General features: G+C 42.1%; 1 protein-coding gene across 1 annotated transcript; it reads left to right on the forward strand.

Moving 5' to 3' along the window:
* Positions 1–1,291: 1,291 nt before the first annotated feature.
* nek9 (NIMA related kinase 9) lies at positions 1,292–15,309 on the forward strand. The gene is made up of 23 exons (XM_021574382.3): positions 1,292–4,868; positions 5,582–5,759; positions 5,975–6,030; positions 6,186–6,256; positions 6,420–6,525; positions 7,212–7,343; positions 7,506–7,616; positions 7,821–7,885; positions 8,022–8,072; positions 8,163–8,355; positions 8,454–8,598; positions 8,784–8,984; positions 9,141–9,187; positions 9,370–9,531; positions 9,650–9,758; positions 9,957–10,118; positions 11,858–12,025; positions 12,119–12,178; positions 12,330–12,514; positions 12,615–12,776; positions 12,863–12,967; positions 13,149–13,202; positions 13,351–15,309. Exons 1-23 carry the CDS (start codon positions 4,686–4,688, stop codon positions 13,522–13,524), a joined length of 2,880 nt encoding a protein of 959 aa, XP_021430057.1. The 5' UTR covers positions 1,292–4,685; the 3' UTR covers positions 13,525–15,309.
* Positions 15,310–23,300: the final 7,991 nt, after the last annotated feature.

Below are 23,300 nucleotides of genomic sequence, written 5' to 3' on the forward strand. Positions count from 1 at the left end.
CAGTACCAGTCACACGTTTGGACATACCTACTCATTCAAGGGGTTTTTGTTATTTTTACTAATATTTCTACATTGTAGAATAATAGTGAAGACATAGAAACTATGAAATAACACATATGGAATTGTGTAGAAACAAAAAACAGTGTTAAACAAATCAAAATATATTTTTGAGATTCTTCAAAGTAGCCACCCTTTGCCTTGATGACAGGTTTGCACACTCTTGGCATTCTCTCAACCAGCTTCATGAGGTAGTCACCTTGAATGCATTTCAATTAACTGGCGTGCCTTGTTAAAAGTTAATATGTGGAATTTCTTTCCTTCTTAACGCAATTGAGCCAATCAGTTGTGTTGTGACAAGGTAGGGGTGGTATAAAGAAGAGAGCCCTGTTTGATAAAAGACCAAGTCCATATTATGGCAATAACAGCTCAAATAAGCAAAGAGAAACAATATTCCATCATTACTTTAAGACATGAAGGTCAGTAAATCCGGACAATTTTAAGAAAGTTTCTTCAAGTGCCGTTGCAAAAAACATCAAGCACTATGATGAAACTGGCTCTAATGAGGACCGCCACAGGAAAGGAAGACCCAGAGTTACCTCTGCTATATTGAATAAGTTCATTAAGGTTACCAGCCTCAGATATCGGCAATTAACTGCACCTCAGATTGCACCTCACAGAGTTCAAGTAACAGACACATCTTAACATCAACTGTTCAGAGGAGACTGCGTGAATCATGCCTTCATGGTCAAATGCTGCAAAGAAACCACTACTAAAGGACACCAATAATAAGAAGAGACTTGCTTGGGCCAAGAAACATGAGCAATGGACATTAGACTGGTGGAAATCTGTCCTTTGAGCTGATTTTTGGTTCCAACCGCCATGTCTTTGTGAGAGGAGGTGGTTCCCACCATGAAGCATGGAGGAGGAGGTGTGATGGTGTGGCGGTGCTTTGCTGGTGACACTGTCAGTGATTTATTTAGAATTCAAGGCACACTTAACCAGCATGGCTACCACAGCATTCTACAGTGATATGCCATCCCATCTGGTTTGCGCTTAGTGGGACTATTATTTGTTTTTCAACAGGACAATGACCCAAAACACACTTCCAGGCTGTGTAAGGGCTATTTGACAAAGAAGGAGAGTAATGGAGTGCTGCATCAGATGACCTGGCCTCCACAATCACCTGACCACAAACCAATTGAGATGGTTTGGGATGAGTTGGACCGCAGAGTGAAGGAAAAGCAACCAACAAGTGTTCAGCATATGTGGGAACTCCTTCAAGACTGTTGGAAAAGCATTGCAGGTGACTAGCTCATGTTGCTGGTTGAGATAATGCAAAGCTGTCAAGGCAAAGGATGGCTACTTTGAAGAATCTCAAATATATTTTGATTTGTTTAACACTTTTTTTGTTTACTACACGATTCCATTTGTCAAGAAAATCCCTTGAATAAGTAGGTGTATCCAAACTGTTGACTGGTACTGTACTTTTGGTAGAAACATTTTCATTTTCAATGTAGTGGCTTTACACCGACCACCACTGAGAGAGAGAGAGAGAGAGAGAGAGAGAGAGAGAGAGAGAGAGAGAGAGAGAGATATGCAGAAACAAGCTGTTGAACTTGGTTGGTTAAATTATGAATAATGCCAGTTTGGAACTGTACTCCCTTCTACAATGCACAAAATATGACAATAAACATCACGCTTCCAAATACAGCAACACTTCAAACCCCACCCGTCAACCTCAACCGAAAAGTGGAGACACAAAATGAAGTCCATCAAACCTGGAAGAGGAAATTATTATTGTGGCATTGACCCAATGACAAAGACAGTGAATATGCACACTCACCAGGGATATGGCCGACGTTCTCCGCTTGTGCCCATACTGTTCCCTCAATTAAGTTATTAATTTTGAAAACTAAAAGACAGATTGGAATCTTTTCATTGTCATCTCTTAGTCTTTTCATTGCAACCTCTTAGTCTTTTCATTGTAACCTCTTAGCCATTTGCTTTCCAAACAGTTTTCCCGCGATTGTGTTTTTAAATTCTGCAATATGCCTGGCTGGGTCTCTTTGCTTTTCACTGACAGTCGCAACTCAACAATCATCTATTATTTGGTATGTGCAGCTCGCATAGCCCACAGCCCTTCTGACTATGGGCTATGCGATTTTTTAAAAATCCTGTTTTTGTTTGTTTATGAAGCTAATGATCCTCTGTGGCCAAATCATGCTTTCTGGTGCAGTAGCCTATTTTCAATGATTTGATTTATTTATCAATAGACAGGAGTAAGCCAATTAGGCTATATACTTTTGGCAATTTAATTACATTTACTTTTGGGAAAGCTTCCCTTAGCCTTATGGACACGCCGCCTATGCCTTTTAATGTGGAATAAACACAACCGGTCAATATGTTTTTATCTGATTGTCAAACAATCACTTAAAAACTTCTTAGGGCTGCAATCCCGTTAACAGGATGACATGACAACAGCTTGTGAAAGTGCAGAGCGCAAAATTCAAACAACAGAAATGTCATAATTAAAATTCCTCAAAAATACATATGTTTTATACCATTTTAAAGGTAATCTTGTTGTTAAGCCCACCAAAGTGTCAGATTTCAAATAGGCTTTACAGAGAAAGCACCGCAAACGATTATGTTAGGTCACCGCCAAGTCACAGAAAACATCCAAAGTCATGAAGCGCGTTCCCTAGTTGCAGACGAAATGTCAAAAGTTCCGTTACTGTCCGTAGAAACATGTCAAACGATGTATGGAATCAATCTTTAGGATGTTTTTAACATAAAACATCAATAATGTTCCAACCGTAGAATTCCTATGTTTGTAGAAAAGCAATGGAACGAGAGCTAACTCTCTTGTGACCGCGCCTCAGAGCCTGTGGCACTCTGCCAGACACCTGGCTCAAACAGCCCTTATGAGCCCCCACTTCACAGTAGAATACTCGAACAAGTTTCTAAAGATGGTTGACATCTAGTGGAAGCCTTAGGATGTGCAACATAACCAATATCCCACTCTGTATTCAATAGGGGCTGGGTTGAAAATCGACCAACCTCAGATTTCCCACTTCCTGTTTCAATTTCTTCTCAGGTTTTTGCCTGCCATATGAGTTCTGTTATACTCACAGACATCATTCAAACAGTTTTATAAACTTCAGAGTGTTTTCTATCCAATACTAATAATAATATGCATATATTAGCAACTGGGACTGAGGAGCAGGCCGTTTACTCTGGGCACCTTTCATCCAAGCTACTCAATACTGTCCCTGCAGCCATAAGAAGTTTTAAAAAATGCGCTCCTGTAGGCCCCCCGCGCACATTCGTCCACTCACAAAGTAATATCAGCACCCATACCCCAACAGTGCACTGATGAATGGAAAGACATATCTGTTACAGAAGACCTAAGTATATTGTAATAACATTCTATGATTGTCATTAGGCCTACACTAGCCTGAATTGATGCATCCTCTGTTGTCCACCCACTCCTCTCCGCCTTGTCCGGGAGCGTCTCAGGCAAATATCTCTGCCTTGTCAAAATATAAGTCTTCTCCTCAAACCACAACACAATTTGGTGCATATACCACCACCCGGTTTCGAGTCAATTCGCAAATTTTTAATGGGCCTGAAATGCCGTAATGTTAAATTTTGGTGTAGCCTATAGATTTTTGGGCATGTTGTTGTGGCTCACGTTTAACCGGTACCGTGTACACCCACTATTTATTTTGCTGGGACGCCATGCAGGACCGTCCCGCCTTACTTTCACCCATTATCCTATTATGAACGCAGCATAACTAACATGAGTGTTTCCGGGTACTAGCCTATGTCAAAGAGAACACATTATATTGTCAAGATAGTCAACTAACCGCTCTGACAATGGAAATACATGTTCGCAAAAGCGGGCGGCAGGCGGAAGAGGCGAGCTCAAGCGTGAACATTCTAGCCAATGAGAGGGGAGATACGCGTGTGAACAACAGAGACAACACCGATATAAAATATATTTTTATCAAAGTTACCGGATGGCACGTGCGTCCACTTATATCAGTACATTTGTAACAACCTAAACATTACGAAACTTATATTCGATCAAATAAGACTCACGTAGTAAATTAGCAATTACTTTTTTTGTTGAAGAAATTCGACACTCTCATAGACTTCCATTCAAAACATCCCGACTTGGTCTGATGATTGCTGTATTCTTGCGCGGACAGATTTTGGGTGGAGTTGAGCCTCTCGCTTCGCCTCTCCATCTTTGCCTATGCATGGACATGGAAAAGATGGACTCCTTATTGCGCTGTGGCACAGTCTAGTGTGCGGTACTGTCAGCTTCCTAAATGTAAAGTTAGTAAAGTGGGTAAACTGCAGACAGTAGACAATTTAGTAACGATTATCAGATCAGGAGAGATGGTTATTGTAATACTACGCATTAACGTTAACGTCCAAAGGTTTCGAAGGAGACTAGGCCAAAAGATTTCCTGGTAACTTGGTAACTGTAGCTAGCAAATCAACAACACTTGTGCAACTCTGTTGCACGCTATTGCTGCTGCTTAATATTCTGTGCAGCAGCCTAGCCTACTCCTAGCTTGAACTCTACTCCCCCAAATTGGATTTGAAGGAAATATATTTTACGAGTTTGTTTACGAAATTCATTTGTAAATAGTTGGCGAGCTTTACTTATACTCAAAATGTCACTTGAAGACTACGAAAGGCATTACGCCTCGCTATATTCAGATTCTGGGAGTGAATCTGTCGCCAGTGGGCGATCGACGTCAGTATACAGCGGCGAGGAAGAAAAGTTACATTACATTCCAATCCGTATCCTTGGAAGAGGGGCATTTGGCGAAGCAACCTTATACAGACGAACAGAGGTAAGCAGGTTAAGATCTACTTCTATAATTATTGGATAGATCCCAGGAATATGCTAGTGTGTGTCACTGCCACTGTTGTACACACACACACACACACACAGTTTTGTTAAGACCTATTAGGCCTGTTTATTAGTGATCTACAATAGCTTCCCCAGCATGCTGTGTGAATCTCTCACCAAACATGGCCAGTAGCCTCTGAGACAGTCTACTTTAGTTTTCATACCCCAGTGGGAAATGCTTGCATGAGAGCAAGATTTATTACATTCTCAAGCCATTTGACAAAACTGCTATTATCCCCTTAACTTTGCACAACTAGAGCAATGTTTAAGGACAAAGTATGGTTTGTATTTATATGAAAACAGCAGGAAATCGACAACCTTTTGTAAAGGTTAAACCTTTTAGTTTACTTGCTGAAATAACAGTTTGTTTGATTAGAGCCTACATCATGTATAGTACATTATTAGGGATATATCCTGTTTTAGCATCTGTTATTATTATCTTCTTATTATCATATTACATTTTCTATTAGCAGTAGCACACTAGAAAAATAAAAGGAATACAGTTCATTTTGTTTAACTTTGAGGAGGCCATTGCAGTAAAGTTGTGCTGCCTGAGGTCTCTCAGAGTGTTGTTTGTTTTAGCCTTCACAGTGAAAGTCTTTCTGATCTCGAGCTGACCTTTCTCTGTCTGTTCCCTGTCTTATCGATCTACAGGACAACTCTCTGGTGGTGTGGAAGGAGGTGGACTTGAACTGCCTCTCAGATAAAGAGCGTAAGGATGTCACAAACGAGATCAGCATCCTCTCCATCCTACAGCACAACAACATCATAGCCTACTTCAACCATTTCATGGACAAGGACACTCTTCTCATTGAGCTTGAATACTGCAATGGTGAGATATGGCAGCATCTTATCACTTGGAGTTGGTGTATTTGTATGAAATACTTTTGGGATATTAAAGATGTATTATTAATTGTCTTTATTCAACATAATATTTTGTGTGATAGGATAATGATATTGATATTGGCTCAACTGAAATATGATTACCCCAATTGTCTGGCATTTACAGTAACAATAGAAAAAAAACAACTGTCTTTTCAATTTCAGGAGGAAATCTTTATGATAAAATCAACCAACAGAAGGGGAAACTCTTCACTGAGGAGGTATGAAAATTAAACCCAACATGTTGTAAGAGTGTATTGACACATAATGACACATAATGGCTCTGACTTTGCCCTAGTTAGGAACAATGGTGAACATTCAACTTAATCTTTTCCTCACCAGTTTTTAATATCTTAAACATCTTAAATACTCCCAGGTTGTCATATGGTACCTGTACCAAGTCGCCTCTGCAGTGGCTCACATTCATAAGGCTGGTATCCTGCACCGGTAAATACCAGGGTTGGGTCCGGGCTTTACTCCTTTATTGTGCAACAATATGCTTTGATTATGAGTATTGTATGTAAGCTGTGTTGGTTATTAATACAACAGTCCTCATTGTTTGATCTGGTCACTATTTTATTTTTTGACCTACTTTATTCTTCTCTTGAAGGGATATCAAGACGCTGAATATCTTCCTAACTAAAACCAACCTTATTAAGTTGGGTGATTACGGGCTGGCTAAGAAGCTTGACTCACAGTTTGCCATGGCTGAGACTGTAAGTTACATTGAAGTATTAACCTGGAAAGCTGCGCTGGTCTGTTTTACGTTGACCAAGCAGATCTCAGAACTCACAGCCATTATAGTTACTACAGAGCTTATTACAGAGCTATTACGGAGTGTATGCTGATCACATTCAGTTAACAGATTTGGTGGGCAGACTGAGCACTCAACCAAATCAAGTCCTGAGAGCAGTGTGGTTGTTCTGTCCCTTTGTGGGCATGGTCTACATGTCTCTCCCTGAGTGTACCTAAGACTGCTGTATCTGTAGTCAGCTTCATCAATTGATGTTCACTCTGCCACAGGGACATGACTTCTGTATGATGGAGGCAGTCGTCAGAAAAGGCAGCAGCGAGTGTGCAGCTAATTGTCTGTTGTGACCTCGAGCAGAGAGCAGATGTCATAGAGTATATTATGAGGCTGCGCATGTCTGCTGCTTTGAATATAAATTGCTGTCATTGCAATACCCTTTTAGAATCCATGGGAATATGAAATATTGTGTCAGAACAATTGAATGTTTTACTGTGCATATTTGTCATACCCATAGTTTTGCAATTCTTTGATTAGGACTGACTCAAGCTATTTTTATTTTTCAAGTGTTTTGTGCATATTCACATTTAGTTTTGTGTAAGGTATAGATAACATCTAAGTTACTTTTTTTTGCATTTTCCTGTATAAATCTAGTGTGTAGGAACCCCATACTACATGTCTCCTGAACTGTGTCAAGGTGTGAAGTACAACTTCAAATCAGACATCTGGGCTATGGGCTGTGTCATTTTTGAAGTCTTAACTCTGACCAGAACATTTGATGCTACGGTATGTGCCCTGCTTATCTTTTACCCCCATTGTCTAATTGATACACATTTGCCTGCTATTATCATTTCTTCTAATGTTAAATACACGGCATTGGCTGATTATGCTCTGTTGATATCACTTTAATGTATTTCCGGTTGACGGTTGCTGCTTGTGTGCATGTAGAATCCGCTGAACCTGTGTGTGAAGATAGTGCAGGGAAACTGGACCATGGAGGTCAACTCTGATGTGTATTCCTCGGCGCTGATCAAGCTGGTGTACGAATGCTTAGATCAGGTGAGGAACCCGTCAGCAATGTGTACGGTATACTCTCATTTCAGTCTTTCATGGCTGTCATCGTCAGTGCGATAGAATGTAGCATCACCCTAAGCATACACTGTATGTAGGGAATCAGTTGATGTACGATATTACCACACATTTTCTACATGGAGAAATATGTGTGATGGATGGTAATGTAATGTAAGATACATTGATTTGCAGGATCCAGAAAAGAGACCCACTGCTGAGGAGATTCTGGACCAGCCAATCATCTCCTGCCGCAAGCAGTGAGTCTGGTGAATGGGGGAGAGAATGTGGTGGGATGTCTGACAGATTGAGAAGATTGTCTGATTGTTCAAATAGGTGTATAGACGTCATCAAAACTGCTGTTTTCATTGTGTAAACAACCTCTTTTTGTTTCAGGGAGCTTGAGGACAGAGTTGCCTTGCTGAACTCAGCAATGAAAAAACCAAAGTATGTTGAACACATTCTCACCTAATCATGTAAATGTGGAATTTGTAAGATGATTTTGTTTAATTAAGATATTTTGTGAATTGTCTATAGGTTGAGCACTGTGACTGAGAGCCCTGTTGCTGTAGTGACAACACGCTCTAGGGAGGTGTATTTCTGGGGAGGGGGAAAGTTCACACCCCAGAAACTGGATGCCTTTAAAGGAGGCAGCGGTGCCCAGCATGTTTGTGCAGGGGAGACCCACTTTGCTGTGGTTACTGTGGAGAAAGAGCTGTACACTTGGGCTGTGAGTACCATGCTGTTCCAAGGCAGAAAATACATTACAATAACTTTAAAGTTGTTTTTGTTGATTAAACATGATTTGATGTCCTGCTTCCATTATAGAGTGTCCAAGGCGGGGCCAAGATGGTGGGCCAGCTGGGCCATGGAGACCAGGCCTCGTACCGGCAGCCACGCAAGGTGGAGAGGCTCCAGGGAAAGGCCATCCGTCAGGTTGCGTGTGGAGCAGATTTCACCGCCTGTGTCACTGGTGAGTTGTGTGTCTGTGTGGAGCACTACTTCTGTGCCAGTAGAATAGGATGTTTACAATGGGAGGGCTCTGTTGTTGTTTTTTAACAACAGAGATAAACAATTCAGACAGCAATTTGCAACCCTGTGTCATACAATACGATTTGGTCTTGTTTGACGACATGATGTTGATGTGTTTGGTTTCAGATGAGGACCAGATGTACATGTTTGGTTCTGACTACTATGGCTGTATCGGAGTGGAGAACGAGCAGGGCATGGAGGTGCTAGAGCCCGTGCTGTTGGATTTCTTTGAGGAGCGACCTGTCAGGCAGGTGTCCTGTGGGGACAACCATGTGGTTGTGCTGACCCACAGTGGAGATCTCTACTCCTGGGGCTGTGGAGAGCATGGTATGTACCAGAGCATTGATACTGAGCAACAAGGTATTACTTCATGTCTACCACCATGCCCCTCTCAAGCTCCATATCCTATCCGTTGTCCCTCCTTACCTTGGCCAGTAGATGGCGCTACGATGATGCTTAATTAATTTAAGTTATTTTCCTCAGGGCGTCTTGGCCTGGACTGTGAGGATGACTTTAACTCACCCATGCAAGTAAGATCCTGCCCTTTCTTTTTCAGCAGAGAGCTTGAACACATATCATGTAAATATGCTTATGGAGAAAGGGGCAATGACGTCTCAATTTTATTGTCGAGAAAAATGAATGGAAATGTGTTTTGAGTCCACCGTTTAAATCAGTAGGAAGCATAATGTTGTGTATCGTCTGGCGTTCACAGGTGGAGATCCCCAAAGGAGCCATTATCTCATCCGTGTCCTGTGGCCTTGACGGAACCTTTTTCCTGACAGAGTCTGGCAAAGTCCTGGCCTGTGGGAACAACGATCTGAACAAGCTGGGTCTGAACCTGGGAGTCTCTGGCCTCAAAAACCTTCCTGGAGAGGTACAGCACCACATTCCTCATACCAAGATCCACTCACAGGCTCTTCTCATTCCTTTAAAATAAGGAATAACACCAGTAATGGTGGAGAATTTAAGTGTTCCTCCTTTTCCAATGTCAGGCCTACCAGGGGATTCCATACACCACCACACTCACTCTGGTCAAGCAGCTGGCCAGGTATAAGATCCAAATCATTTCAGCTGGGAAGACTCACACTGCTGCCATTGACGGTACAGCGACCAGACTCTCTCCTGTCTCTTTCCTTGAGCACCCAATGATTATATATATTTTTTTAACATTTTAGTCATTTAGCAGACGCTCTTATCCAGAGCGACTTACAGTTAGTGCATTCATCTTAAGATAGCTAGGTGGGAAGTATATTGATTTTTATATCAAAACATGGTTCTGATTGAACTCTGACATTGCAGAACGTGGGCGGCTGATGACCTTTGGGTGCAACAAGTACGGTCAGCTGGGTGTAAAGGACTTCAAGAAGCACCAGGGTGTCCAGCTGCTGTTGGGGTCTTTCGGGGGGAAGGTGGTCAGCAAAGTGTCTTGTGGAGATGGCTTCACCATCGCAGCCACGAAGGGTCAGAAACACAACTAAACTTGAACATTCTCTGTTGCAGCATGTTGTTGTCATATACTGTTCAGTGTTTACAGTGCATTGACTTTTTCCACATTTTGTTACTTTACAGCCTTATTCAAAAATGGATCAAACAGCTTTTCCCCTCATCAATCTACACACAATACCCCATAATGACAAAGACATTTTAGCAAATGTATAAAAATATCACATTTATGTAAGTATTCAGACCCTTTACTCTGTACATTGTTGAAGTACCTTTGGTACAGAGCATAAACCCTACAAGTTTGGCACACCTGTATTTGGGGAGTTTCTCCCATTCTTCTCTGCATTCTTCTCAAAACCTGTCAGGTTGGCTGGGGAGCATCGCTGCACAACTATTTTCAGGTCTCCAGAGATTTTGGATCAGGTTCAAGTCCGGACTCTGGCTGGGCCACTCAAGGACATTCAGAGACAGGTCCCGAAGCCACTCCTGCGTTGTCTTGGATGTGTGCTTAGGGTCGTTGTCCTGTTTGAAGGTGAACCTCCGTCCCAGTCTGAGGTTCTGAGCACTCTGGAGCAACTTTTCATCAAGGATCTCTCTCTGTACTTTGCTTCGTTCATCTTTCCCTCGATCCTGACTAGTCTCCCAGTTCCTGCAGCTGAAAAACATCCAAACAGCATGATGCTGCCACCACCATGCTTCACCGTAGGGATGGTGCCTGAGTTCCATTTAGGTTTCATCACCAGAGAATCTTGTTTCTCATAGTCTGAGAGTTCTTTAGGTGCCTTTTGGTAAACTCCAAGCGGGCTGTCATGTGCCTTTTTCTGAGGAGTGGCTTTCGTCTGGCCTCTCTACCATAAAGGCCTCATTGGTAGTGCTGCAAAGATGGTTGTCCTTCTGGAAGGTTCTCCCATCTCCACAGAGAAACTCTAGAGCTCTGTCAGAGTGACCATCGGATTCTTGGGTCACCTCCCTGACCAAGGCCCTTCTCCCCCGATTGCTCAGTTTTGCCGGGCTGCCAGCTCTAGGAAGTTTGGTTGTTCCAAACTTTTTAAGAATTATGTGTGTGTTCTTGGGACCTTCAATGCTGCAGACATTTGTACACTTCTCAAGATCTGTGCCTCGACACAATCTTGTCTCGGAGCTCTATGGACAATTCCTTCGACCTCATGTCTTGGTTTTCGCTCTGACATGCACTGTCAACTGTGGGACCTTATATAGACAGGTGTGTACATTTTCAATTCATCTCCAATCAATTACATTTACCACAGGTGGACTCCAATCAAGTTGTAGAAACATCTCAAGGATGATCAATGGAAACAGGATGCACCTGAGCTCAATTTCAAGTCTCATAGCAAAGGGTCTAAATACTTATGTAAATAAGGTATTTCTGTTTTTTTATTTTTAATAAATTTGAAAAAAAATTTAAAAACCTGTTTTTGCTTTGTCATTTTGGGGTATTGTGTGTAGATTGATTTGGGGAAAAAATATGTTTATCCATTTTAGAATAAGGCTGTAACGTAACAAAATGTGGAGAAAGTCAAGTGGTCTGAATACTTTCCGAATGCACTCTATCCTCTATTTTTTTTCTTGCTTTATTCTGTTAGCTGGGAGTCCTCTGACCTACATGAGTAGGACTCAAAATTATGGAGAATACTGGTAGCACCTTAGGAACAGGATTCCTGTTTCCAGGTGCTGGAAGGATGGATATTGGCTAATTATCTGTGGACCAATAGATTATTTATCTCTGATCCTTTCAGACAATCAGATCTTTGCCTGGGGAAACGCAGGAAATGGACGCCTGGGAATGCCCGCTGACAAGGGCTTTGGCTCGGAGGTTTGCCCTGCTTTACCACGACCCATTTTCGGCTCCCTCCACCATGTGCCAGACCTCTCCTGTCGCGGCTGGCACACCATTCTCATCATGGGTTAGCCACTAGCCACTTACTTCTGTTCTAACACCAGCTAATCATTTGTTGAAAAATACAGTTGAGATTGATTGATTCTGTTCTCTGTTTCAGAAAAGGTTCTCAACTCTAAAACTATACGATCAAACAGCAGTGGACTTTCAATTGGCTGTGGTAAGTAAGATGGCCATGGTCTCTCTGGTTACATTATCCCTCCCTCCCTGGTTACATTACATTCACAATGTGAACATGTACAAAGTTTTATACCAGTATGGTAATGTACTGACCATGTGGTGTGTCCTGGTGTTTGTCGGTGCATACTAAGGGCTAGGCCAAGCCTCTACCACAACTGTGGATCTGGAGAGTGAGCCAGGCTCAGAGACAGGGCTGCGTGAAGGGGGCCTGGGTGGCACTAAGGAGGCCGACACAGATGAGCGACGCATCGAGACCTCCATGATGTCTATAACGAACCAGACCGGCGACAGCTCCTGCCCCTTCTGGCTGCGCAAGGTTTGTAATCAAAACCACAAAGCATAATGAAAGCCAAAACAGAGAGGGTTATGGCCACTGAATGTTGTTTGTGTCCCTCCCTGTCCATCTTCCCTAACAGGAGCTCCAGGATGCAGAGTTCATCCCGATGCCAGAGGATTTCAGAGGCTCCATGCCTGGCCCAGTGGCTCCTTCTTTCCCTGAGAGCGTTACACTGCCTTACGAGGAGCTGCAGGAGCTGAAGGCTGCAGCCGCTGCTGCCGCCACTGAGAAAGAGCTCCCGGTAATGACCACCGCATGTCTGGATCCTCGATACTTGACTACATCCCCATGCCAATGCCTCAACCTAACCAAGTGTTGTTTCTTTAGACTGCTCGCATGGGCTGTGACAGGGTCAATGGGTTTGAGGAGGCAGGAGCCTGTAAGAAAGGGGAGGCGCCAACTTGCTGCAGAGGAAGCAGTGAGGTAGCACAGGTATGTACAAGATAAGCCCTTACACACATTGTAACAGCACAAGACTGCACCAGACAGTAGTCTGTGAACATACCGCAACAACTACAGAGAAACACAGAACAAACACGAGCAGCTACGATATGTTCACAGACTACTGTCTGGTGCAGTCTTATGCTGTTACAGTTGCTATTTTCTTTTACAGTTGCGAGAGACAGTCAGTCGTCAAGAGGCAACCATCCAGTTGTTACAGAAGCAGGTAAGCGTTACTCAGACTGTCTACAGACTGTCTAACACCTGTGAGCAAAGTTGTGTAGTAACGTCGAGTCCCTATTCTGTAAAACCGCTCAACTCCATTGCTATGCAGACAGATAAGTGTTATCAAGTGTTGTTCTCTATGATAACAGTTCAGTGATCAGCTCAAAGAGAACGAGAGACTCTGGACAGCAATCAACCGTCTGACCTTGCGAGAGGCAGGAACTGAAAATAACTGCAACCACCAATCCGGTCACAGGCCTGTGGAGGGAATGGGAGGAGCCTCCAATCATGACGGGGACAGATCTGATGGGGCAAATCCGTGAGAAAAAAAGACGGAATCTGTGCTATACTATGCAGTGAGTGGTGGTGGCTCTGTGCAGTTAAGTCCATCCAAACAGGTCCTGTAGATGGAGTGGCTAGGCCATATTGAGAAGAGGAATATGTTAGCAAGCCAGTTCCATTGGTGAACGGCAGGGAGAAGTAGGTTTAAGAAATTACTAAAGGGATGAATAGTCTGAGAGTCAATTGTGTTCTCCTTAACAAGGAACAGCTAGCTGAATAATGGATGCCCACTGACCTCATCCACTTGCAAGAGAGGTCTCGCTTCTTTTCACATTGCATTACATCATATTTCTTCGATATACTCCAATCTGCATGATAACGTATAAATATACATGAGAGATACCCTGTATGAACACTTTCATGTTGTAAGTTCTAATTAAGTGACAGTGACAGGAAAAGGCCTACAGCAACTGATCTGCTGTGATCTGGACATAGACAGACTGACATCTTGGCTTGATTCAACATTAAGCAACCAACTTCTTGCAGTGTTATGTAGGCTAATGTGAAATATGAGTAAATACTTTGGTAGTAATGATAATGTTGTCACTGACTGACTACTGTCAACTGAGGTCTAGGATTGCGTTTTGTCCCACATTTTAATTGATGATCACAAATGGGCACAGCTTACTGTAGAGAGAAGATCGTTTGGTGTTCTTCCATTGTTTTTGATATATATATATATCCTCCTGTTTTATCTTGCAGTTATTTCTTGTGGTTATTAAAACCAATGTGAATTTAAAGTACTGCGTGTTTTGCTCATTCCTCTGGAAAGCCCTGAGCCCTATTTTTGATAACCTACCAATGTTCTTCATATGTGATGCTGTTCTAAACAAAATACTAAATACTAACTAAAAGGCATATCGAATATAGCCTTAGAAAGATATACCAGATATAGTATATTTTATATAAAATTTACCAAAGATGTGTTTAGTTTTAACATTTTAAGTATTTACAATGTTGTGTCTTTCATGAACAGCTTGCTATACTGTATCTGCAAAAATGCCATGTGAAATGTGAGGTTCACTTTTCAAACTACTGATTCATTATAGACAATCACTTGTCTTTTTATTGCCTTAAGATGATAACCTTGAATTTGTTAGAACTAGTATTTAAAGTGGAGGAAATTAACCATCAAATTGCAATGTTCCTTCTGTAATACTTAATGTCATGAGAACAGTTCTAGAATTTGAGAAAAGCTTGTCTTCGTAAACTTCATGGTAATACTGTGTTTTTTTTCTATGACATTTTTCCTGTTTTTGAGTATTCATTTAATCATTATTTTTGACACTATTTGTGAAAAGTGTAATATTCAGATTTGGTGTATTTCTTTACTCTGGGTGGTGTGTGTATGTAAGGTTTTAAGTGTCCTTTACCAATGGCTTATAAGCTTGCAACTCTTTTGGTTAGTTTGCAGTTTATTGATACAGTACAACACTGGTGGAATTTTCTTTGTCCATGCAAGAGAAAAAGATGTCCCTATTCCCTAGTGCTTTTGCATACTCTTTAAACCAAAGATTGTGTTGTGATGAATTGTGCACAAAATATAAAACAAAATGTGCCTTTAGAATAGGATATGCATTTTATACAGTTTGTTTGATGCTGATATTATGCCTATACTGTGTTTATTTTTGCAATCCATTGTTTTAATGGCTTATCTGACCCTATGCAATTGAGTGGGTGTAAGATGTTACAGTTGTCTACCTTTCCACCATTCACAGAGGAACATTTGTTTTATGCTTCATGTAAAAAATAAAAAACACAAATCATTTTGGTCTAATGAATTCAATGTTGAACCAAACACTGCAGACAAAGCTAAATACACTGCTCAAAAAAATAAAGGGAACACTAAAATAACACATCTTATCATCTGATCTGAATGAATGAAACATTCTTATTAAATACTTTTTTCTTTACATAGTTGAATGTGCTGACAACAAAATCACACAAAAATTATCAATGGAAATCAAATGTATCAACCCATGGAGGTCTGGATTTGGAGTCACACTCAAAATTAAAGTGGAAAACCACTTTAATGTCCTTAAAACAAGTCAAAATAAGGCTCAGTAGTGTGTGTGGCCTCCACATGCCTGTATGACCTCCCTACAACGCCTGGGCATGCTCCTGATAAGGTGGCGGATGGTCTCCTGAGGGATCTCCTCCCAGACCTGGACTAAAGCATCCGCCAACTCCTTGGACAGTCTGTGGTGCAACGTGGCGTTGGTGGATGGAGCGAGACATGATGTCCCAGATGTGCTCAATTGGATTCAGGTCTGGGGAACGGGCGGGCCAGTCCATAGCATCAATGCCTTCCTCTTGCAGGAACTGCTGATACACTCCAGCCACATGAGGTCTAGCATTGTCTTGCATTAGGAGGAACCCAGGGCCAACCGCACCAGCATATGGTCTCACAAGGGGTCTGAGGATCTCATCTCGGTACCTAATGGCAGCCAGGCTACCTCTGGCGAGCACATGGAGGGCTGTGCGGCCCCCCAAAGAAATGCCACCCCACACCATGACTGACCCACTGCCAAACCGGTCATGCTGGAGGATGTTGCAGGCAGCAGAACGTTCTCCACGGCTTCTGTCACGTCTGTCACGTGCTCAGTGTGAACCTGCTTTCATCTGTGAAGAGCACAGGGTGCCAGTGGCGAATTGGCCAATCTTGGTGTTCTCTGGCAAATGCCAAACGTCCTGCACGGTGTTGGGCTGTAAGCACAACCCCCACCTGTGGACGTCGGGCCCTCATACCACCCTCATGGAGTCTGTTTCTGACCGTTTGAGCAGACACATGCACATTTGTGGCCTGCTGGAGGTCATTTTGCAGGGCTCTGGCAGTGCTCCTCCTGCTCCTCCTTGCACAAAGGCAAAGGTAGCGGTCCTGCTGCTGGGTTGTTGCCCTCCTACGGCCTCCTCCACGTCTCCTGATGTACTGGCCTGTCTCCTGGTAGCGCCTCCATGCTCTGGACACTACGCTGACAGACACAGCAAACCTTCTTGCCACAGCTCGCATTGATGTACCATCCTGGATGAGCTGCCCTACCTGAGCCACTTGGGTGGGTTGTAGACTCCGTCTCATGCTACCACTAGAGTGAAAGCACCGCCAGCATTCAAAAGTGACCAAAACATCAGCCAGGAAGCATAGGAACTGAGAAGTGGTCTGTGGTCACCACCTGCAGAACCACTCCTTTATTGGGGGTGTCTTGCTAATTGCCTATAATTTACACCTGTTATCTATTCCATTTGCACAACAGCATGTGACATTTATTGTCAATCAGTGTTGCTTCCTAAGTGGACAGTTTGATTTCACAGAAGTGTGATTGACTTGGAGTTACATTGTGTTGTTTAAGTGTTCCCTTTATTTTTTTGAGCAGTGTATATATTTTTTTATTAATTTAATTTGAACCCTTTTGCATGCTGTCATTCATTTTGTTAGGCAGTATCAGACACTGTATTTCTAGTATTTACAATTAGGCGTGACATTTAAATAGTTACAAGTTTACCCTAGTTCCCCCCACTTTCAAAGGCAGTGTGAAAAATAATGTATGTAAACTAAAAACATGGGGTGCAACTTTCGCTGGGGATGGGGGGAAAATGTCGTCGTCCCCACATTCTGAAGTTGCATTTTTGTCCCTCCCAGTGTTAGCATTGGAATGTGATACAGGACCATGCGGACGCCTCTGAGCGGTCGGATAGGCTGTTTGGAGTGTTTGTCCAACTGGATAAACAAAATATACACACATATATATACAGTGGGGCAAAAAAGTATTTAGTCAGCCACCAATCGTGCAACTTCTCCCACTTAAAAAGATGAGAGAGGCCTGTAATTTTCATCATAGGTACACTTCAACTATGACAGACACAATGAGGGGAAAAAATCCAGAAAATCACATTGTAGGATTCTTTATGAATTTATTTGCAAATTATGGTGGAAAATAAGTATTTGGTCACCTACAAACAAGCAAGATTTCTGGCTCTCAAAGACCTGTAACTTCTTCTTTAAGAGGCTCCTCTGTCCTCCACTCGTTACCTGTATTAATGGCACCTGTTTGAACTTGTTACCAGTATAAAAGAGAACTGTCCACAACCTCAAACAGTCACACTCCAAACTCCACTATGGCCAAGACCAAAGAGCTGTCAAAGGACACCAGAAACAAAATTGTAGACCTGCACCAGGCTGGGAAGACTGAATCTGCAATAGGTAAGCAGCTTGGTTTGAAGAAATCAACTGTGGGAGCAATTATTAGGAAATGGAAGACATACAAGACCACTGATAATCTCCCTCGATCTGGGGCTCCACGCAAGATCTCACCCGTGGGGTCAAAATGATCACAAGAACGGTGAGCAAAAATCCCAGAACCACACGGGGGGACCTAGTGAATGACCTGCAGAGAGCTGGGACCAAAGTAACAAAGCCTACCATCAGCAAGGGCATTGAAGATGAAACGTGGCTGGGTCTTACAGCATGACAATGATCCCAAACACACCGCCCGGGCAATGAAGGAGTGGTTTCGTAAGAAGCATTTCAAGGTCCTGGAGTGGCCTAGCCAGTCTCCAGATCTCAACCCCATAGAAAATATTTGGAAGGAGTTGAAAGTCCGTGTTGCCCAGCAACTGCCCCAAAACATCACTGCTCTAAAGGAGATCTGCATGGAGGAATGGGCCAAAATAACAGCAACAGTGTGTGAAAACCTTGTGAAGACTTACAGAAAATGTTTGACCTCTGTCATTGCCAACAAAGGGTATATAACAAAGTATTGAGATAAACTTTTGTAATTAACCAAAAACTTTATTTTCCACCATAATTTGCAAATAAATTAATTAAAAATCCTACAATGTGATTTTCTGGATTTTTTTTCTCATTTTGTCTGTCATAGTTGAAGTGTACCTATGATAAAAATTACAGGCCTCTCTCATCTTTTTAAGTGGGAGAACTTGCACAATTGGTGGCTGACTAGATACTTTTTTACCCCACTGTATATATATATATAATTATGTCCCCCCCACTTCTAAAACGAAAAGTTGTGCCCCTGCTAAAAACTACTCCAAAAGCCAAAATGCTTGATGTTCTTTCGAACAAACATGTTATTTAGCTCTACAAAATTTTATTTAGTTTCGCATGCTTTTTATAAATATCAAAAATATGAAGCACTGCAAATGATTTGGCTTTTGTCAGTGGCAGAGGGCGGTGAGTTGCTTTTGTCAGCTGCGGTGGCGGGAGGTGGAGGGTGGCTCTTAATGTTCTTCTGACACTTGGGGATATGTTGCTCTGCTGGACCTGGGGCAAACTGGCGTGCACAGTGAGGGCAGGTCACTGTTCATCATTGTCTTGGATAGGTGGTTGGCCCTGCACAGCACTTGTTGCTGGAACATGGACATGGCACAGATTGCGAATGAATACCTTGTTTCTGCCTCCAGTTGTTCTTCTTTAGCTGTAAATTAAGGCCAAAACCATATTTTCCAGAGGTGCATGATTGAGAAATTAGAAAAATATAATTATTTCTTCAGTAAGATAAATACGGTTGGGGAAAACTCCAGAAAGCTAGCTGAATCTAGCTTTCTGGTCGGCAGGACCTACCTACCAAGCAGATAGCTAGGTCCGGCTGGCCGGTTAGACAGCTAGGTGCGTCTGGTTGGCCAGCCAGATACCTGGGTCCTAGCTGTCTGGGCGGAATTTGGCCCCCATAAGAGTATAGTTGAAAATCCCTGTCATAACCCTTCTAGGGATAGCCTTTCCAGTCCAGTTTAATCTTGCTCTTGTGACTGACTGGTTCGAACCAGGTTTCCTGCATGTCACAATAATGTGTTAACCCACTTAGCTAAAATGTATAGGGATAACACCCTTGTGGGTGCTCTCCAAATTTTAGGAACCACTGATGTAAAGGACGGCATGCTGCTTGCCCGAGTACTGCTTTCCCTTGATTCAGCTCATATGGAGACTCAAACTCAGGACCTCTGCCTCGAAAACATGTGACGGCCCTCCTGACCCATGTGCTATTATAAAAGGCCTTCTTCAATTGCACAAGGAACAACACTTCAGGCTGAGGAGTGAGTTTCACAGATCTCCATCTGCTACACTAATACAAGTCTTCAAGATCCAGCAAGGTTACTCATCAAAAGAGTGTGATTATGTGGTCCATGCCTATGTGATGAGAACCGTTCCTGAAACCTGAATACATGTTTTAGATTGTGTTACACATGGCCACACGTGTGTCCATCCATGTGTGTGTGCTTTGACACGCCGGTTAAAATACCAAGTTCAAATGTGAACCAACTGTATAAATTTGGGGGCATGTCGAGCACACATGAAACATTCATGGGCATTTAGCTAGCTTGCTGTTGACTAGTTCGACCTGAGAGATAAACATTTGGTTGTTATTTTACTTTACACGCATATTATCCTTTTTTTTTGCTGGATATTTGCATTTCTTGTATTTTGTGTGACCCGGAGTCATACACAATTGTGTGTTTCTCTACAATGATTAATCCACAGATAAAATTGGAATCCTAGTTAGTTTTTGGTTCATCTTTGATAAATCTCTATTTGTTGGTCTTTCAAGCACCCATGTTGGTTTGTATGCTTGTGAAAACCAATGGGAGAGCCGGGACGTACAGCGCGTCAAATGTCTCAAAGTTTTTAGCATCCGTCAACATTGACAAGCAGGAGCAGTGTGGATAAAATTATATATATATATGAATAAATTGTACACACATTTATTTTGCAATGCTTGCGCTTGCATCGTGGCTAGTTTGGTTTCCCTGTTAGATGTGCTTGTTTCAAGTCTCCGGCAAGGGTTCAAGTCTCCGGCAAGGGTATTCATTATGAGGGTAACGTGACTGACTGGCTTAAGACTTTGGTAGCCTGCTTAGCTAAAGCCTAGGTATTGGTCCTGTGATTTGGATGTGTCTCTTCAAGGAGGAGGTCAAATAAGCTAGTGGAAAGGCCTCCAATTTTTGGGAGATACCTCTACCCAAGGTAGAACAAAACACAACCATGTTTTTTCACACCTCTAATATCTCCCATTTATGAAATGGATGCTAGTGTAAAAATGGTTTACTGCAAAAGTGGTAGAATACATAGATATTGTGAGACACCCCCTAAACTAAAAAATATCAGAATAAGGCCTGGCTAAAGGGGGATGGGCCACATAAACTCATGTCACTAGAGCCAGACACATTTGTTTTCTTGGGTCCGATACCGATTCTGATTTTTTGGGGGGACAAAACTTACAGATACCAAAATATCTGCGGATATACTGTTTTACAGCAGGGAAATTAAAAAGTGTAAATATGGGTTATCTGTTGAATTATCTTCCTATACCGATATAGCAGTAAAAGGCCAATATCAGCCGATAATACAGTGCCTTGCGAAAGTATTCGGCCCCCTTGAACTTTGCGACCTTTTGCCACATTTCAGGCTTCAAACATAAAGATATAAAACTGTATTTTTTTGTGAAGAATCAACAACAAGTGGGACACAATCATGAAGTGGAACGACATTTATTGGATATTTCAAACTTTTTTAACAAATCAAAAACTGAAAAATTGGGCGTGCAAAATTATTCAGCCCCTTTACTTTCAGTGCAGCAAACTCTCTCCAGAAGTTCAGTGAGGATCTCTGAATGATCCAATGTTGACCTAAATGACTAATAATGATAAATACAATCCACCTGTGTGTAATCAAGTCTCTGTATAAATGCACCTGCACTGTGATAGTCTCAGAGGTCCGTTAAAAGCGCAGAGAGCATCATGAAGAACAAGGAACACACCAGGCAGGTCCGAGATACTGTTGTGAAGAAGTTTAAAGCCGGATTTGGATACAAAAAGATTTCTCAAGCTTTAAACATCCCAAGGAGCACTGTGCAAGCGATAATATTGAAATGGAAGGAGTATCAGACCACTGCAAATCTATCAAGACCTGGCCGTCCCTCTAAACTTTCAGCTCATACAAGGAGAAGACTGATCAGAGATGCAGCCAAGAGGCCCATGATCACTCTGGATGAACTGCAGAGATCTACAGCTCAGGTGGGAGACTCTGTCCATAGGACAACAATCAGTCGTATATTGCACAAATCTGGCCTTCATGGAAGAGTGGCAAGAAGAAAGCCATTTCTTAAAGATATCCATAAAAAGTGTTGTTTAAAGTTTGCCACAAGCCACCTGGGAGACACACCAAACATGTGGAAGAAGGTGCTCTGGTCAGATGAAACCAAAATTGAACTTTTTGGCAACAATGCAAAACGTTATGTTTGGCGTAAAAGCAACACAGCTGAACACACCATCCCCACTGTCAAACATGGTGGTGGCAGCATCATGGTTTGGGCCTGCTTTTCTTCAGCAGGGACAGGGAAGATGGTTAAAATTGATGGGAAGATGGATGGAGCCAAATACAGGACCATTCTGGAAGAAAACCTGATGGAGTCTGCAAAAGACCTGAGACTGGGACGGAGATTTGTCTTCCAACAAGACAATGATCCAAAACATAAAGCAAAATCTACAATGGAATGGTTCAAAAATAAACATATCCAGGAGTTAGAATGGCCAAGTCAAAGTCCAGACCTGAATCCAATCGAGAATCTGTGGAAAGAACTGAAAACTGCTGTTCACAAATGCTCTCCATCCAACCTCACTGAGCTCGAGCTGTTTTGCAAGGAGGAATGGGAAAAAATGTCAGTCTCTCGATGTGCAAAACTGATAGAGACATACCCCAAGCGACTTAAAGCTGTAATCGCAGCAAAAGGTGGCGCTACAGGGTATTAACTTAAGGGGGCTGAATAATTTTGCACGCCCAATTTTTCAGTTTTTAATTTGTTAAAGTTTGAAATATCCAATAAATGTCGTTCCACTTCATAATTGTGTCCCACTTGTTGTTGATTCTTCACAAAAAAATACAGTTTTATATCTTTATGTTTGAAGCCTGAAATGTGGCAAAAGGTCGCAAAGTTCAAGGGTGCCGAATACTTTCGCAAGGCACTGTATGAGAGTTATTTCCTCTAGGTCGGTGTGTTTTTTATTCCCTTGATCTCAGTTATTGTGTTCAACTGGCATGGAGGGACATGGCCTCTTAATGTACTTAAAGTCCTCGCCTCCTTTGCATGTCGTGGTGAGTGTCATTCCTCAATCTCATTTCAATTCATTTTTTATTGAGTAGTCATACTTTGTATAAGTTGCTCATTAGTTCCTTATGGTACAATTACTGTCATGGTCAAGTATAATTGGCGTTAAGTCGCAAACAGTTGCAATCAAATTCAGTGACAGCCTCCGTAGGGAGTGTTGCAGCCTGGTAAGCTCTATCTTCATGCCAGTTACCCTTCCAGTGTGCCCACGGCCACCCATCCATTGCCCAGATGGTAAACGTACGTCACTTGAATGATCAAGAGGTACCGCAATAGACATACACAGAATAATGATTAGCTAACCTGTTTAATGATGCTGTCACTGCAGACTTGTAAAACAGCTCCACTAAATATTCCACTTAACAAAAATATCAATGACAGTCTTGTGCCACAATCAGAATTTGCTCTATGCCAAACTTAATTTTACTTGGAAACAATTATTTTTTCACAAGAACAACCCAAACCAAACTTAAGAAAACTGAAAAGAATGTACAAAGCCTGGGAACTATGTGGAAATAGATGACTACATTGTCAAATAATAAAATATCAATTTAAATATGATTTCTGCCAAGAAATTTCCCTCATTAAATGAGAAATGTATTGTCATTGCTGATCTTTTCACTTTTTTTAATGCCTTTATAGCT

The sequence above is a fragment of the Oncorhynchus mykiss genome, chromosome 19, assembly GCF_057628025.1.
Source record: "Oncorhynchus mykiss isolate SJ-2025 chromosome 19, ASM5762802v1, whole genome shotgun sequence".
In the NCBI taxonomy this organism is placed as follows: domain Eukaryota; kingdom Metazoa; phylum Chordata; class Actinopteri; order Salmoniformes; family Salmonidae; genus Oncorhynchus; species Oncorhynchus mykiss.

Excerpts from the sequence above, each read along its gene's own strand:
- nek9 (XM_021574382.3), top strand. The coding sequence starts at position 4,686 with ATGTCACTTGAAGACTACGAAAGGCATTACGCCTCGCTATATTCAGAT. Across the intron at positions 9,759-9,956 it reads TCACACTGCTGCCATTGACG|AACGTGGGCGGCTGATGACC; the intron begins GTACAGCGACCA and ends CTGACATTGCAG. Across the intron at positions 12,026-12,118 it reads GCACACCATTCTCATCATGG|AAAAGGTTCTCAACTCTAAA; the intron begins GTTAGCCACTAG and ends TCTCTGTTTCAG.